At 39.5% G+C, this 19638-nt stretch overlaps 1 protein-coding gene across 1 annotated transcript in view; it reads right to left on the bottom strand.

Annotated features, from left to right (window-relative positions):
• Positions 1–19638, bottom strand: part of Btk (tyrosine-protein kinase Btk29A) — a 145396-nt gene that overhangs the window by 105516 nt on the left and 20242 nt on the right. Inside the window, exons 3-4 of the mRNA XM_071597025.1 lie at positions 18895–19059; positions 8916–9009 (exon numbers count right to left, since the gene is read on the bottom strand). Of these exons, the coding sequence (XP_071453126.1) occupies positions 8916–9009; positions 18895–19059 (259 nt within the window). The remainder of the gene's footprint in view (positions 1–8915; positions 9010–18894; positions 19060–19638) is intronic.

Here is a 19638-nt window from a genome sequence, read left to right as displayed (position 1 = left end):
AGAAGTTGAGCAGTCACGGCATGAAGTCACGACTCGGAGAGGAAAGATGGAGAAGGAGCGAGAAAGATAGCGTGTCACCAAACAGTGGAACGCATCGACGCCCTCAGAGTGCATTGCCGGCTGAATCCGCCTAAAACGCACTCAAATAATACGCCGTGGACAGCCGCGAAGAGGACGTCATCTCCGAAAAGATTTAGTTAGCCAGTCACAGCATCCCCAAATTCTATGTCTAGCCCTGTAATACTCGGAAAATAAATATCATATAGATCCAAGAGTCTTAATAGTTCAATTTAGAAGCACAATGACTGTTCTTTGTCGTTGACAAGTAGTTAGCCTAAATGAATTTGCCTCTTCACCACGGCGGCGCGTCGATTGGATGGGGTCCCCTGTTCCAGGCAAATTATACGGACGGAAAAAATTTAGCTGGGCCATACGTTGTAATATTTTTCAAAAAAGAAAATAGATTGATTGGGCAACCTTGTGGACCGAAGGAAGACAGATATGTACACTGGCAGACCATGGGGTCTCATGGCGTCTATGAGGTCACATGAGCAATACTTCCATTACGAAAAATGGAAAACCTGGTAGAGAACTGCAAACATACTTCGATAAGCATTCACCGAAAATAAAACCCAGGATTAAGAGGAATTAATCATTTTCCGCACAATAAAACGAATCTACAATAAATAAATCTGTATATTCCGCTCGTGCTTGGTTATGTCGTGTACTCAGTGCTCTCGAAATGCATTCCTTCTCTACAGCGCTTCATAATAATGGAATCATATTTTTTTGTGTAACTACTATAGATTGAGCAATTTCGTATATATATATATATATATATATATATATATATATATATATATATATATTTATTTATTTATGTATATACATATATATGCCCCTGATATCAATCACCTCCGCTGAGTGTATGCCCTGACAGCACCTTCTACTGTAAAATCAAAATAATAAAATAGCATACAGGTGAGTGCAGCATTTATTCAAGAGGAGATTTCGTTAAAGATTTCATTGATTGGAGCTCATAAGACGGAAATTACATTTTTTTCAAATGCTATCAACACTTTTCTAAATCTTGAAATTGATGATTTGTCAAAAAAAATAAAAATATATCTAGAGATACACTTCATGTACCTTGAACGAAAAACTTATTTAAATAAATTTTGTTATTAGACAATGTAATACCTCAAATTGATGAACTTCACACCAGGGTCCACAGCGCGATAGGAAATGAAAGTATATTGAGCCAGTAAGTCATTATCAGTTTGCGTCGTTGCGAATCGTAATGACTACGCCCACTTAATTCACATTGTTTCGATATTTATTTATGCTGCGAGAATTTAAGCATCTATTTTTAAACTTTTCAACAGACTTCAATTGGACAATACCTTGCCGCTAATTTTAACACATCGACTGCTGTACGACTGTCAGACATTTTTAATTGTTTAACTCCGGGATAACATCCGATACACATCCATCACGATGCACTGGTATTAAGAGACCTTATTTATTTATACTCATTATTGTAGAATTAATTTTGAAGCATCGAAAATGCTCTGAAGAACTTACCATTTACAAATATGTAAAAAGCAAAAGCTTACTGTTAAATCATATACGTTAATGAAGCCAAATTGAGTCCGATTCACTGGCGTCGGGTACTTTAATAAAGACTATGAATATTTTCAATACATAAAGTGAAGAACATTTACAACTGTGAAAATACGATACAGTTTTCAAGGTTTTCAAGTTAATTGTACACTGGTTATACTATAATTACGGCGAATTATCAATATTTTCAACCCCAACTTCTATATTACTAGAACCCAACCTCAGTCATCCATAACTTAATTGTATCATAAGACAAAGTATGATGTGACGCAACGGAAATAGCGCCCATAAATTTCAAAGGGAAATTGAGGTAGTGTACGCCTACTAAGTCAGACTTACCGTTTGCGTTCAAATTAAATCACATACGTGCACAAGCGGCCTTCGCATTGAAAACAAACGCCGACAAAGTATTGTGGAAATACCGACATCCACTAAAAAGGAACTGAAGTACATCAACCCACTAAAATAGAATTGATCACAAAACTAGAAAAATAAAATTCACGGGCGAAGCATCTAAGTATGGCGGAGCTGTTTGGCTCATTCTATTTACATTTTTTGCCATAGTCGTTATGGCCGACAAGCACCCCTCCTGAAATATCCAAAGCACTTGTTTACTAGGAGTTCTATTCCATGAAAAAGGGCGTACATGGGGTCAACATGTGACGCTCATAAAACATTAAAAGAGGATAGATAATAAACGAGTTCAACAAATATATGAAGCGTCAATTCAAGCGGAAGTAATAGGTGAAACTCGGGCGTAAAGGAACATAAAGCAAATGACCTCATTTGTACACATACGAATCTCCAATATTGTCCACCGAGAAATCACTCCATTGCATGAATTAACGGAAAACAAAATAGAGCAGTCGAGTTTAGTCGTCAGGTACGTCTAGACGAGATGAGGCCAACAGATCACAAGGCATGAGGTCACGAAAAAGAGTAGAGTGCCAAACTCGACTGGAAACTGAAACGAGAGAGGAGTGAAATTCGCCGTCGCAGCCTTAGGTCTGGTACACCGCCGGTCGGTGCACTCCGGCTTGTCGCCAAGTTCCGGCACAATACGTTTGATGATGGACTCGCCGCAGACACACAACGGCAATCAATACACCCCCACGCCAATAATAAAGGAAGTCCAAAAAAGAACAAAAGACGAGCAGGACGGCCGTTATGAGGAAGCAACACACATCAATACAGCATGCACTTCCGGAAAAGTTACCCCAATGTCCCGAAAGCAAGAAAACATAATTGCCATTTACTCTTCCCTGCCTTTGCATTACAAAATGTCGCTCTATGCTTTCCATGAACAGCGAAAATTCGGAACAATAAATGTACATTTGATTAATTAAGCCCAAGAATGTAGCATTTAAACGCATTGGAATACTTGCTAAATTGTCGATCTCGATCCCACGGACGAATAACGTGATTATTAACGAATGTACGAACTAATTATGCAACTAATCGTGCACAAAAGGTGAATAGTCACAATAAAGGAATGAATTGTTCATTCACAGAATTACGTACTAAGGTGTCACCGAAAAAGAATGGCATTGGTCATGGAATACGAAAAAACAGACAAAACTGAACGAAATTCTTGAGAAATAAGGGTAATATAAACTGCTATAAGAGGCGGTCGCGAGAAGAAAGACGCGTTATCGACAATTATCGACAAAAAATACGCCCAATAAAACAAACGTGGATGAGTTCGAAACGAACCTTTAGAAGTCCTATAAATATAGCATTACTGATAATCCAAACTAAGAATCAAATTCCAAAGTAATTCAAATTTATTCAGCACACTTCACGTGCATATTTGCTTCACTTACGGCTTTTTTATGATTCGAAAATTCATTTACGTGATGTAATAATTTTTCGGGGTCTAAATTATGCTTCGTCAAGTACACTCTTCATCCTCGTTCGCTTAATAATATTAAAACCGATTTAAGTAGTAGTAGTATTTAGGGTAGGCGACCAACTGCTGAGGTCATTTGCGCCATAGGGGATGGACAGGAAAGGATGAAGGGTGGAGAGAAATCCAGCGTCGGCATTAGCCTACTCTTAACGAAAGGCGCCAAGGGGTCCGCAGCTAAACGTCCCATCCGACGGACGGCGTACTTACTCAAAGTGCCCTCCACAAAGCACCTCAAGTAGGGATCGAGATACCTCTGAACAATATTCAACACCGCCAGGATTTGAACCCGAGCCCTCTGGGTTGGAAGCCAGTACAATAGCCACCGCACCAATCCCGATCCCCACCGATTTAAGTATGATTCAGGAACATACTACGATGACTATGCATAACCCGACAGGAAACTCATTCCGTGTAATAAAATTCCTTCAATACAACTGCCATTAACATTAATTAAAACAAATGAAAAGCAAACGAGAGCATATTACGACGATCAAGTGGTGGTTTGAGGAGAGGCCCTGTATTGACCTGGCACCTTGAACATAAGGTGAGCACCTACTGTTTAAATGGGCCACAGGGTCAAAGGATGCTGTTCAGCGTCCCTGACAGAGGGCAGCGGCGAAAGCAGAGGAGATTAGAAAGGCAGTGCCTAAAAACATGAGATGAGAAAAGGAGTCAGACATGCATTTCCCGGAGGAAATCGTGATGAGTGCTCCCCGATCATCATCTCCGACATTTCGTCGATAAGAAGAGGGCGGCCGGGATTCTAAGAGAACGAAAGCTTTTGTTGGTATAAAACGATCACGAATAATTTGGAATATCTAACCACGAATGATATTTTTTTGAATGAACAAAAATGTAACACCAAGAATCATGATGACAGTTAATGGGGAAATATGGAGGGCGAAACCAGGAGGTGAAGGGACAAACCCACTCACCCGTCAACTGGCTACTGCTGAAAAGATTTGAAAGGGCGGATATTATTAGTGTTACGGTTGTCTTAACAACAAAATTATTACCTCTCTTTCCAGTCGGCTAATACTTACACAATAATTCCGTCCACGTTCTATTATGTCTTCAGGAAATTATTTTACTTAAACAGGCATTCGAATATTTACAATAACTACATTAGAAAATTAGCTTTGATTGCAAAGTTTTCCACAGTGATGACCCAATGACTTTGGTAAATTGAAATGTTTTATCAGAAAAGTATAAGAGACCCCAACCCAAGCTGAGGATTAAATACTGGTTTTATAATTCTAGCTACTGCTAGTACTTATTAGTATCAATATATTTATTCTGTACTAAGGAAATATGACTATACTCAACTCATTCGTCATATCTGAATAAATATCCTTGCATGGCCCCTTGCACTTTATCCTGTCATTCTGCGATTGAAAAATAAAAATAAGGATATGAAATAAAGTAAAAAAAACCACGGCATAGAGTCTCCGACTCACTGACGAGACCACCAATGTTCGGAGCGAAAGTAGGTACCACAGACACCTAATAGGAAAAGTTAACGCTAACCAAACTTATGATAAGGGAATTATGCGCCAAGAGAAAACTAGTTCTACATTATAACTTCAAATGTGTGACGTCAGTCAGGCTGAGAATGATTTTCCCAACATGTGCGAAAAAAATCGATTTTCCATTCACATATTTATATAGATAACCGTTACGATTTCTCGTCCCTACCGGTCGACCGGCCATCTTGGGCTGAGGATCATTCTTGTAGGTGATAAGCTAGGCTCACCCGAGACGAACGGAAATCCTATGAATGAATCTCTTCAATTTTCAATAGTTTCCATAAGTCCTTTGAATTTTATATACGTCGCCAAATATTCCTAATTCACCCAATTTTTGCTCTTACCCAATAGACCATTGTCTAGCGTGGTCTATACTTTTTCAGCTCAATAAAGCATATAAAATCTGTACGCCCGTGACCTTCCGGTGAACCAATGTCAAAAGTCTGACTTCATTTCATACGCTGTATTCGTACACCTTTCCGTTAGCCCTCGGTTACACCGACGTCCACGTCCCATATTTTTATGAAGACACATTTGGGGAAATTTCCAACACATTTATCCTACAAATCTAGTATGGAAACGAAGAATTTAAAACACTTACGCATTAATTAAAATTAATATAACTATGAATTCAACATAAGGTGAGTATAAATTTTTATGATTATTAATGTAATTCTCCTGGTCCTTAGCAGCACTGAAAAGAGTTTGCCTAGACTTTTTTATTTCTTTCTTTCGTAAAATTATTTGCATTTGTATGTACTACATTTAGATTAAAACAAAAGTTTATCATAAAAAATAACCAGCAGGAGTATAAAACAGAAATGAAATGATAACTCATTAACTTTGGCCACTATATTGAGTTAAGAAATAAGTAATCACCGCATCCCCAAGTAATATGGTGTATGTACTAGAATTATAGAAGAATTTTATGAAAAGTTGAAAAAACTCCTATTTAATACAAAGAATCTTTTCAGTTAGAATGATTGCCATGACAAAGAATCATAAAAATTTTAGTTTAGATGACATTAAAATGTTTTTGATGGATATTTCTAGAAATTAATTATAATAATTTTCAAAATTTTCCTTTTACTAAATAGCAGGTAAATATGGGAATCAACGGCGACCCACAACCAGAATCTCCTTGGTAATGCAGACGGATCAAGAATTCATTGATCTGAATCTTTCAGGTGGAATAGATTTTGTACTGCTTCGATGTCGTAGACTAAAGAAGGCTATTTGTTGACTGCATTGAAGAGCATTTTCCACTCAAAGGTAAATGGTATCTAGTTACCTTATCAGCTTTAGACGCCGAAAAGAACTGTTGTACTCGATAAGTCATATCAGCACATTCAAAAACAAAATAGGTATGATGATACTACTACGACGTACCTAACAAACTTGATCGGAAACTGAAATGAATTCCTTGAATCTAATTAGAAATTGTTAATGACTTATTTATGATAAATTATTTCATACTTAGGCACAACGTCAGTTTTTTTTCGCTGCTTCTAGGTCACTTCTGGGGAATCAGATATTTAATGATTAAAAAGAGAATAAAATGGTCAAGGTGTGAAAAGGCACAAAAAATTGGAATGTGAGGATTATTCCTCTAAAACTGAAGATGCACGTTAGCTGAAGTATTCCATTTATCACGGCACGACTTAAGTTGTCGTCCTAGATAAAAATTAGGTACATTTTCATTGCCTTTCCATTGTTCAGCGTTATCAACACTTATAAACGCTTCCGACACGCGAGGAACAAAGGAAAGAGATCCGAGACATCCGTTTCATTTATTAGTCGCATCCCCCTTGGTACGTACTCATGGGTACATTCCGCCTTACATTCCATCGCCGTCGAAGGCATGCTGGGGAGGGGATTGAAGAGGTGGGGGGAGAGAGTGTCGGGAGGTCGGGGGAGGGCAGAAGGCGGAGAGGGTGGGGAGGAGGCTGGGAGGGACGGAGGGGATCGATAAGGGTCCAGGGGCGACTCGAAAAGAAATAGCCGCCCCACTTAAAGTCTGCTCACCTCTCGGGAGGAATATATGTTTGCGTCTGCACATGCATAATAAATGAATGAGCCGCCTCCTTCGCGAACAGCGACCGAGCTCCCTTTCCACTTAACTGACCACGCCGAAAATATGACGAGTCGGATTCGCGCCGCCGTGGCGAGTAAATTCGATCGAAAAGTATCTGAAAAATTCACGATATCCCCCACAATAAAAACCAAGGTAATCCGAGGCTCTTTTCTCAAACCCAAAAGGTCAATTTGTAACCCCGATGGAAATGAATCTCAACCTTAACACGCAATATTCTACAACACATATGCTGCCACATACTGATGCGATGAGTGCTGGAAAAGACAAAGACTCTGTTTGATCAGACGAAAGTACAGGTAAATATACTTCTGGTTTGGAGAAATTAGCTACATCTAATCTTATCAGTCCTAACCATTGAGAGGGGCAGTCATAAACAAGCTGTGCATATGCTGGAATAAAGCTGAATACGTTGTTTCGTCCGTGTATACGATTTAGATCTCGACAGAGGAAGTTGAGGAACTTGAAAGCATGAATAAGCGCATGGTAATTAAATATATACACCAGCAACAGGCAGCATAGCTTTCATTGCACCGATTCCAACCCATGATACTTATTGGGACTAAGCATTACCAGGTGGACAGTAAGTAGGATGACGTGAGGTCTGCTTAGATCTGCTTCAATCGCAGCAACTAGAGAGCATAAAAGAAACTTCATTTACCTAGCTTTTCGCCGAGAAGAGATACACGAGGAGCTTAAGCCGACAGAGGGAAAACATATCGTCCAACGCCCATGCTCCGCGCGTCAATAATCGGCAACACTTCCACGAAAAGAGCGGAAGGTTGGCTCCGGCAGGAGCTTTTCCCGCTCCCTCCCTTCTTCGCTCCTTTACGCTATCAGTTCAGTTCACGGTGTCTTCCGAGGGAATAATGGGACCGGGGCACTCCAGCAGTCTCGGGCACCTCTCCCCATCGACCGACATCGCCAACGCCGCGCACACGGAGCACACTCGCGAGCGGGACATTTCGAGAGAAACACGCAGGACCACTCACTGCGGAGAGTCGCCAAGACGGGCGGGAAGAGGCTCCCGCCGCCGCGGAACCGCGTCCGCCGCCGCCCCTCTCTCCCCACCCCCGCGGACCCTCCCTCGCGAGCGGACCCTGGACCACGGGCCGCCACCGGCCCAACGTCAGGCTCCTGCTGGCGGGGGAAGGAGGGAGGGATGCTTGCGAACACGAACACACGCACACACGCAATGAGACGAGGGTTTCGGACTCGGGGTGAACCGTCCCGTCTCGTCCCCGACCCCCCCTCCCCGTTTCCCTAACGTGCACGCACGGGTGCCAACTTAACCGCGGAGGGAGGGGACTCGGCACGCATGCGGAAGATGGCTGCCGAGCGCACCCGACGTCCCCGTCGATACTCGATGCAGGATCCACAGTGAAGGGACCCGTGGATTTCCCGCGGACACCCCCACGGGCTCCATCGGGGTTGCGCTCCTACCTTGCGTCGGACGTGCACGCGATAAATCTCCCAGGGAGGGGGCCAGTCGCTCCGTGTGTTCGCAGGCGGGCTTCTGGTGGATCTCCCAAACACGCCCACAACATACGTCGCGAAAAATCCCACGGACACCCCGAGATCAAATGGATGGGTAAACATGGCATGCGGCACGGATTCGTCCATGTTTTTTATAATTTTTCTTATTATTATTTTAGGGGAGAAACAGGGGTATCGTCGCACCAAACAAATACATCCCCGCAGATTGCGGAGGGGGTCTGCGGGGAGGGGTTTTTTGAGGGGTGGAGGGTGAGTGGGGTGTACTAACCTGCTCTCAGGACGCGTATCCAGTCCTCCCGCTCGTTCTCGTGGGGGGCCACCAGGTACAGGGTGAACTCCTGGCCGCCCTCCACGTATCCCACCTGGCGAAAGCGGCGGCAAGTGAGGGCGACACCAGCGGCGGCGGCGACGGAGACGCCGGAGGGGGGAGGGCAGAGCAGCGGCCGGAGTGGGAGAGAAGAAGACGTGTACGTATGTAGGTGTGTGTAGAGATGGCGCTCGCACGAAATTTTTGCGCGAGGTGGTTCTCTTTTGTTTCAATCTCCCCCACCACCACGTAATTCCTTCCCCCCCTCCACCTTCTCCTATCCTTCACCCCCCCACATGACCCCTCCCGAACATGAGGACCGGGGGTCGCTCGGGAAAGAAATAAGGATTTAAACAGAAAATAATTTCCCTTTTTATCGCACGCGTAGGCTCACGCTCCGATATATCACGAGGGAGAGAAGCTCGGGTGCGTTTCCAGAGGCGATGTTTGCCGAGTTGGGAGGGGGAGGGATGGAGGGGTAAAGAGAAGAGTGCTGGAGCCTCTTCCCTCCCTCCCTCTCGCGCACCCTCATCCAGTCGACACGAAGGAGAGTGGGGGAGATCGATATAGAGGGGAGGAAGGGAGAAAGGGCTCTAAAACTCCCTCCATCCCTATCCCCTTTCGCCCCCTCCCCCCCCAGAGCCGAGAACCGACCGGGAGGGGGGTGGGTGGGTTTGAGGATGGACCGAGGGTGTACACACAAGCATCCTCATTTTGTGATGCCCCATTTTCGAACAGCATCCCGACGACCACAACACACACACACGCACGTACTCTCCAGAGCAAATCCCAAAACCCTCTCCCAATAGAATCGGTGCGTGCTCACCAGCGAATGCGGCTCAAGGAGCCATTGGACAGAGAAAGCATCTTATACAAAACACAGTGATATACGTCATGAACACAAAATCGTTTTTATTAAGTCATTATCACTTTTTTAATTCAAAAATTATTTTTTTCGTAATTTTTTTTCTCAATCTCAAATTCTTTCCTCTACCTTGATTATTACCTAAGCATCAGATTACCATTTCTCGCCATATTTTTTTTACAATTTGGATCTTCCTTACAGTTAAAAGTGGAAAAAACAGCTATGGTTTCAATATGTTCAATTCTCTTCAGATTCGGGAAACTAATGTTAGAAATAAAATTGTTTCACCAATGATAACTTTTGGGAAATTCACAAAATTTGTGAACACATTTTTTTCACTGCAATCGAAATGACCCCATTCTTTAATTCTTTTAACTACATGTCAGTTGTTACACAAGAATGTAATATGTTCATCTTTGCTTGCACTTGAGTGATGGTAGTAAAACTGGTACTGCGGCGAACAAATATTTGGGGTGTAAAATATTTCATGTAAGCCAAGTCAACGTAACATAATATGATTTTCTCTATTGAATACATGGGGCGCATAATAAAAAGGTTTAGACATTTTTCAAGATGCAAAAATCTTTTCATTCTATGAATCTTAAAACATCGTGCTCCTAACCATTTGCTTTCATTTAAAAGTGAAATATAGTCCCAAATTACCACCTAGATAATAATATAAAGGTAAATAATATGGATGAATCATAAAAAGTTCACTTTAGTAGGTAAAAAGATACCATTTAAAATATAACAACAAAATATTAGCTTTTCACAGAGAGGATTGTTAACTACCCTACCTAACACAGTGCAAGGTTAATTGGTACATACAGTAAAACCTCGTTATTTCGACCTTACTTAAATAAAAAAATCGTGGAATGCGAAGCTAAGAGCAGTCCACGAGAAAAAAAAAGCCAATTGCGTACTTTTTGGCAAAGCTAAATCGATATGTTTACCATTAAATTTGAATTAATGACTTGGTCGCATGATTCGCAAACGTATCGTTAATTCCAAAAGTTTCCCGAGACATTGCACATCGCTAAGCGTTTGCGTATTGCAAAGTTTCATGTTTTCATTATAATATATATTCATTATTTACGCTACTCATTCTTTGCATAAAAAACTTCGCACTGTCCACAAAAAATACGAATTCTTTTTGACAGGCCAACAGACAACGTAAAATAAATTCGTATATGACACAAACGGATCCAGCACCTCAACCTTGACTCATTACACTTATTACAAATTTAAGTTAGTACTTCCAGTGAGTGAAGCCGTCGGTCGACCAACTTGAGGTAGGACTCCGCCCTCAAGGGGTGGATAGGAGAACTTTTACGGCCAGCCAGATCCGTGAGGATCGTCCAACTCGCATCCCGGGTACAAACAATTTGCTCTCCCCGCACCCTTTTCTCACGGTCAATTGATTAGGTAGACAAAAGAGAAGCCAAGGTCAATATGCCGTCCAAGTCCGGCTCTAGGAGGGAGGGGGAGCGAACGGTGGAAGCAGATCTAGTATCCTCTCGAGATTGGAGAGGTGGAGTTCATACGAGGATTCACCTACCAATTGAGATTAAACGCCGAAAAATGTTTACGGCTTCAAGTGTTTGCCCTCCCCTTGAAGTCGTTTTAGGTCATTTACCAAAATTACTCAAAATGTATTCGGGGAGTATCAGCGATGTTTTTACTTGGGCCCGCCTAGTGCCTTCTCCCGAAGATAGGGAAGGGAAGAAGAGGAGTTCAAGACTTATGTCCGCAGATAGAAACACCCTACGACTGGTAAAGGCGCTGGCATCGGTGTGACCATGCACACGGGTGCTATTTTGAAGAATTTTATTAATTTGTACTTTCATCTGCCATAATTTTTTCCCAGTTTTATTCTACTTATTTTTGGGACAGATCCTAAAAAAAGGCACAGCTTCAATGTCAGCTGCGAATGTATCAACTGCACTGATTTCGTGTTTGCACGCCGTTTTATGCCGCCGGATAGGCTTTCATTTCCCTATTTTTTATTTAATGCTCGCAGCAACAGTAAGAGCTTCTTTCCTAAATATGGCGAAAAGATTAATAACTTTCCCAAGTCAATTTTACACAGTGTAATAAGCAGATACGCAGGAATCACGAATCTACTGCCACGGAACGGAATCGGAAGAAATATTTTTTTTCATTCGTTTATATTGAACCCAAAATATTTCGAAGTCTAATTTCTATGCTTTCTTGAAATTGAATGACCGCGATTTCACTGTTATAACATATTGATTGTATTACTGGGTACTTAATTTACCTCGACAATGGAAAATAAAGCGATAACAATACCTCACAATAATATATGAGCAAGATATGATCAAACGCAACCGAGCTTTATTTTAGCTACTTACAGGTTAAACCTGTAAGTAGCACAGGTTAAACCTGTAAGTAGTACAGGTTAAACCTGTAATTAAACCTATCAGCATATTTTTCTGCTATTGGGAATTTGCGTAGATCATCAGCTGACAAAATATTGCCCACAGAACTAAAAAATCAACTTTGAATTACTATCTTCTGAATTCTTCTGGCAGATCGAATTTCTTACCCACTATTTTAAACAAACTGCACAATTTTTATTATCTGGTACACAGGATATAAATATTTCTACACAAAAAATGTCATATTTTTCCCAATTAATATACCTTCTCACTTCAAGGATCTAAATTCAGTCAGAGACCTTTGTCCCACCTTCCTAAGTCTAATGATAAACCTTCACTTCAAGTAGCATATTCCGAGAAATAAAAGGTATTGAAGGAATTAATTTGAAGGTGGTCCATGCAGGGCACAAAAAAATCCCTTTAATAAAATGAAATTAATCTTCTGGTTTTCATAATTACCATCAACACAATCACCACCCTTGGATCACAATTCCTAGTCAACAACAATATTTCAATGATTTTGACCTGATGTTTTTTATTTATAGTATGGTTGAATATCAGATAAACATAGCGACCTTGTAAACATGAAATTTTGCCAGACCTTATGAAAACTCCATGGCCAAAATATGGTGCATGTATCAAAACCTATCTGGCATTGTGTGATATTTTAGGTGATTGCAACTCTGTTGGTAGTATTTGACTGCTGACCTGAGCATCCTGGGTGGTGTCTTTCGAAAACCCTATGCCAGCAGTGCACATTTCTGACCACTGTCACTTTGTGGAAAAACCAAAAATTGGCATGCAGATAGGAATTAAGACCCTACACCCCATTTATACACTATCTTTTATATATTTCAACCTCCTTTATACTTTATTGTACGATGATCGTTCAATAAGTAAAGAGACAAATGCTCTCATTTTGAAGCTATTCAATGAATCTTTACCATTTTTCCAGGGGTTCTAGTCGGCAACCTTGGGATAAGCTCTGATCAACTGTTTAGTTATTTAATGATGACATAACCTCAAAATTTTCAGTCCACCATAGCAAGTCCACTACAAGATTGCACCTTAGAAGAACAAGCTCTGTCATTAGATTTTTAGTTCCAGAAGTCGTAAAACCAAAGGAAATACTGTCTAGAATGTTGATACAGCACTGGAAAAATTGTGTTAACCATGCAAGTGTTTACGAATGGGTTGATTGGTTAAAAAGTGGCCGAACAAGTGTGGGTAATGAACCCTGAACCAGATGTCCAAGTCAAAGTTTCTGGTCCCTCATTGGAATCAAGGATTGATGGATTTATTTGCAATAGCAGAAGAATTACTATTGATAGGATAGCTAAGGCAGTTCAAGTAAGAGATGGAACTGTTCACAATATCATTCATAACCATTTAAAGCACAGAAAACCTTGTGCGAGATGGGTTCCCAGACAGCTTACTGATGCTCATAAAGAATCAAGACTTAAAGCAACAAAGTTTAATTAAAGGAGATGGTTTTTTTGAAAGAATAGTGACTTTTGATGACGTCTGGATCCATCATAACAATCCTGAGACCAAAAGACAGAATATAGAGTGTAAACACACCAGCTCTCCCTGGTGCAATCTTCTATTGGACTTGACATGACGAAAAGAAGATTTTGAGATCATGTTGGCATAAAATAATTGAAAAGCTGATCGGCAATAGACTACTCTCAACAAAAGGCACCAAGGGGTCCATAAACTAACATCCCATCCAATGAACGAAACACTCACTCAAAGTGCTCTCCTCAAAGCACCTCACGTAGTTATTGAGATACCACTGAAAAATATTCCATACCGCTGGGATTCGAACCCGGGCCCTATGGGTAGGAAGCCAGTACAATAGCCACCTCACCATCTCAATCCCCTATTTGTGTCAGGTATTGCATCAATAGCAGCCATTGCAAGTTTACACATATTCAGTTCACCTACAGCAATGATGAAGGTAACATATGTTGAGAAACTCATTGGATTGGAATTTTGCTTTTACTTGAATAAAAGTCAGCTAAAGCTAAAGCCTAGGCTTAAGAAAAGTCTGTTCTCCCATCCAGCACAGCTAGAAGATGGTTTCAAATGTTTAAAGGGGGAGACAATATCAAAGGAAGGTGTATTCAGTCACTGCTCTAACAGAAGTACAGTATAAGACTGCTGCTGCCAGTGTGTGGGAAGATCATTAAACAACATTAAGAGCAGTCTCAAAAATATCAAAAATTTCACTCGGTGCCACTGACACTTTTTAATTTATAGTTATTAAGGTCCATTAGCCTGCTTGCAAGTATTCTAATTCCTATGATCAAAGCTTATCCCAAAGTTGCCAACTAACACCTCTGAAAAAATGGTAAAGATTCACTGAATAGTTTTAAAATGAGAGAATTTGTCTCTTCACTAACTGAATGACTCTCATGCATGAACAAACATAAACCATAGGAAAATGTAAATCAAGAGAATGTAAAACTTGCTGGAACTGATGGAAAACATTAATCTTAGATGGAAAAAAGCTACGTAGCCATGATGTGCTAGATTCCATTAATAGTGTTACTTATTTGAATTTCTGAGAAAAATTTTAAGGAAAAAATATCCACATCATCAGCACCAAAAATCACCACATCTATCAGTTCTACCAAAGTGTACATCTATCAAAATTTTTAAATGAAGATGCCTTCTTTCAGTGAGCAACTATTTCATGAAACAAATTTTTGCACTTACTTATGTTAGGGATACAACATTACACTAAACATTTGAGTTCTCTGCAGGTATTTAGTCCACTGAAGTTATCCAAATTCCTAGTTTTATCGATCATACAATTTAATTCACTTAAAAGGAACACTATGTTTTTAAGGCAACAAAATAGAAAGAATACTTGATGAATCGGCAGCATAGAATCAATTTCTCAAAATGTTCTTGATTCCATTTTATTTAAAAGAAAATAAGCATTTCAAATATTTAACCATTATACTGCAATGAATTACACTTTTTGCAGTTATTTTCCTCAATTTATGTAGCGCATACAGCAATGTGTGAGGCAACTCTGTTCAAAATTCTTGTCCCACAGTGTAATGGCTAAAACTTAGTTCTGACTAACCATTAAAGAGGGTAAAGAGACCCTCTTTAATGGTTAGTCAATAACAATAAATGTACTTTTTTCAATTGAAATACGACATGAATTAACTAAAAATTAAAAGTCAAAAGACATTCAGTGAGACAAAAACAAAGTATATATGAACCAATACTCTTTCAAACTTCTTATATTATTATGACAAAAGAGTGGTGACTAATGAGCAAATTATATCAATGTAATGTTTACACTAAAAAGAATGCTGCTATATGATTAAACAAATTTCATTTGGAGAAACAAAATAATTTCATGTTAGACCAACATGTCTTTCCAAAATGACTGAAAAAATCAATTAATCAAAAACCATAATCATAGTTCTTACTCGCCATGAATAGTAAAGATCCATCATGTTTTCTTAAGCCAATCAGCAGAAGCACTTGTATTCAAATTTTCAACAGAGAAAGGGATGAAATTGAACTGTGATACAAAAGAAATTATATTGGCATATATAAAATTACTTCAAGTGCTATTTCCCTGCAGTTGTATTTTACTGCAATTCACAGAGAAGCTAAAAGACAGAGATTAGGAAATTAATATAATGCAATGTTTTACTATTACTATTGAATCAAGTGGACTGTCTTGACTCAATGGTAACTAGAGTAATAAACTATAAGATAGACTTTGAAAAAGAAGACATGGCTTGTCCAAAACTCATCTATAAGGCACATAGGACTCAATCCAGGCACAATCCGGGTACTGGGCCTCACCCTTTTCCTTGTGTGACTATTCAATTTCCCACAAAGTTCTGGTAACCAGAAAATCATTAGTAGTGATAGTAGTATTTAGGGGAGGTGACCAACAGCTGAGGCCATTTGCACCATAGGGGATGGACAGGAAAGGATGAAGGATAGAGAGAAACCCGGTATCGGCATTAGCCAACTCTTTACAAAAAAGTAAAGAGGTCCGCAGTTTAACGTCCCATCCGACGGACGGCGTACTCACTCAAAGTGCTCTCCACAAAGCACCTCAAGTAGGGATCAAGATACTTCTGAAAAATATTCAACACCACAGGGATTTGAACCCGGGCCCTCTGGGCGGGAGGCCAGTACGATAGCCACCGCAACATCCCGATCCCGCCAGTAAATCAAAAACCCTCCAATGGCAGATAATGTGTCCATGAAAAACCCCCTGGGATTTAGGCTCAGGACCCCCAGTCAGTTGTCTAATATTCAACCCAATAGTCTGCCACCTTCTCTTTTCATGCACAGACATAACTTTGAGGGTGAAGGTTTTTACATATCTAGCTACTTCCTTACATGTTAAAATCATTTATTTAACTTCATACACTTCAATTTAAACACACAATAACTATTTGGTCCGATATTGGAGAAAATCAGTTAAATGCATTTTTGACAAAATTACAACAGGGAAATAAAAAATCAAGGTTAGGCAAACTCCATCCATCTATAAACCTCCTTTCTACCAAGAATGATTAAATATTCTAAATTGTTTTCATAATTTACTCAGGACAAACGTTTCATTACTAGCTGAAATATAATTATTTTCAAATATTGTTGGAGAATTACATGGAAATAAAAACTTTTAACCATTTTTCTTTGAAGTAGTTCGTTTGATCACAGTTAGTGAATTTTAAAATTCATTACAAGTGTAACTAACCATTAATAATGCTGGTAATCACATCAATTTGAAAGAAATTCTGTGCATGCAAATGTGTACATAATAACTATTGCAATCTTTACACTCAAGTTATCTACAGGCCTCAAACAGATATCTACTGGCAAAGTGCACATCAATTTTAACATGCTCTGTTAAAGTATTTGTGCCCAAAGAAGACAAAAATGGCACAGTTGAAACAACTAAGCTCCAAGTTTATTTTTTAGCTAAAATGATAATCATTGAGCATTTGCAAAAGCTAAAACCCTGAATAACCTTAAACCCTTCCAGAATTTTGTGAAATGATAGCTTGAGTCCCTTAAGTGAGGAAGAAGAATTAGAGCTAAGTATGTTAACTACATATTTTTTTCAATGGAAGATAGGTCCCATTATCTTCATATATCTGGATTCTGGGAAGCAATGATAGTATTGATCAGTTTTCAGCTGAGAAAATGTATTTTTTTACACATAACATACCATCTGGTTCTATTTAAATAAGGCAGTTCAAGTTGAAATGAGCTCATTCTAACCTAAAAGGACTTTCTATGAACACACTTTCCTTCTGAAGCCAATCGTGAGTTTTTGGAGAATATTTAAATAAATATATATCATAATTTTTTAATTGCATAATTTATTAGGCAAACATTTTACTCACATTACATATACTGTTAGCTAAATGTGTAATGTATAAGTGGTACAAATTTCATAAATTTGAGTCAGTAGCAGTCGTATTTTAGGGGAGGCAATCAACAGCTAAGGTCTTTGCGCCTTTAGCGATGGACAGGAATGGATAAAGGCTCAAGAGAAACTCGGCATCAGCAATAGACTACTCTTAACGAAAGGAACCAAGGGGTCCGTAAACTAACATCCCATCCAATGAACGACACACTCACTCAAAGTGCTCTCCTCAAAGCACCTCAAGTAGTTATCGAGATACCACTGAAAAATATTCCATACCTCTGGGATTCGAACCCGGGCCCTATGGGTAGGAAGCCAGTACGATAGCCACCGCACTATCTCAATCCCCTAATTGAGTCAGGTATTGCATCAATAGCAGCCATTGCAAGTTTACACATATTCAGTTCACCTACAGCAATGATGAAGGTAACATATGTTGAGAAACTCATTGGATTGGAATTCTGCTTTTACTTGAACAAAAGTCAGCTAAAGCTAAGACCTAGGCTTAAGAAAAGTCTGTTCTCCCATCCAGCACAGCTAGAAGATGGTTTAAAATGTTTAAAGAGGGGAGACAATATCAAAGGAAGGTGTATTCAGTCACTGCTCTAACAGAAGTACAGTATAAGACTGCTGCTGCCAGTGTGTGGGAAGATCATTAAACAACATTAAGAGCAGTCTCAAAAATATCAAAAATTTCACTCGGTGCCACTGACACTTTTTAATTTATAGTTATTAAGGTCCATTAGCCTGCTTGCAAGTATTCTAATTCCTATGAAAATACCCATATTGTAGGAAAATAAAGAGAGTCATTTATCAAGATACTCTTAAAATATGAAATAATGTTATACATTTTGATTAATTAATTCACATCAGCCATGTTGAAGTTGAACTAATCACATTATAAAAATGTTTATTTTTAATATTTTACTTTACTTGATTCAACTTTCTTTCATTCTCTAAGATATATCTCATTTCCCAGGGTTACAACAACTCTGGACACCCCATGAATTTGGGGTATTCATCGTGCACAGAGGCTACCTCATCTTACAACAATCACTCATGCCAGATAGATTAAATAGCCCTGTAATGTGCACTTCAAGTCAATTGACCATGCGCTAAAGCATAGCTTTATATTCTGACAGGTTTAATCTAACTCAAATCCCTCATTCTCCTCTTCTGGAAATCTTTTACGTTGGAAAAATGAAATTTCTTAGAACTGCATTTACACTCAGGCTCCTCTGAGGAGAAACCCACCTGGAAGGGATATCCAGATGGATGACTGCCTGCCGTTGTCGTCCCAGCGGCCGCTGCAGCTGATGCAGCTGCTTCGAGGGCATCAGTCGAGTCTCCTGTCCACAGCTGTGCTGGCTCCACCACGTGCACACTGGCCACTTCCACACGCCCACGCTCCTTCTTCCTCTGTAAAGAATGCAGACACATATTAGAGCATATTTATTTCTATACATACACATCTATATTTATTTATTATATTTCGTGATTCCTCATACTCTGATGAAGGTGGCTAGGACCACAGGAACATTAAATATCTTATATACGAATGTATCTATGAAGACCCATACATACATATATGTGTGTAAATATATATCCAAACATACATATTTGTGTAAGTATATATCTTTAATACATACATATTTGTGTGTGTATATACATACACACATAAACACAAATAGTTACATTGTACATTTTGGGTCAAACGTCTTCAAGATTAATATTGATACAACCTTTTGTTCTAATTCAAGTTAAGTTCGAAGTATGGGTATATATTAAGTAAAACAAATGACCCGCTAAAGCTGCACAATGAATTTAATTCAATTAATTACAACTTCCATTACTTCATGAGAGCATTTTAACTCCTATTAGGATATTGACATCATTGGCCAATACTTTCACCATGTTATCAAAAATCAATGCACTAGTGTTACCACCTGTTTTATATTCCACTAATAGTTATCTATGCCATTACAAGGTCAAAACCCA

The sequence above is a fragment of the Hetaerina americana genome, unplaced genomic scaffold, assembly GCF_022747635.1.
Source record: "Hetaerina americana unplaced genomic scaffold, ioHetAmer1.1.p SCAF_8, whole genome shotgun sequence".
NCBI lineage: Eukaryota > Metazoa > Arthropoda > Insecta > Odonata > Calopterygidae > Hetaerina > Hetaerina americana.
This window is presented reverse-complemented; position numbering and strand designations above follow the sequence as displayed.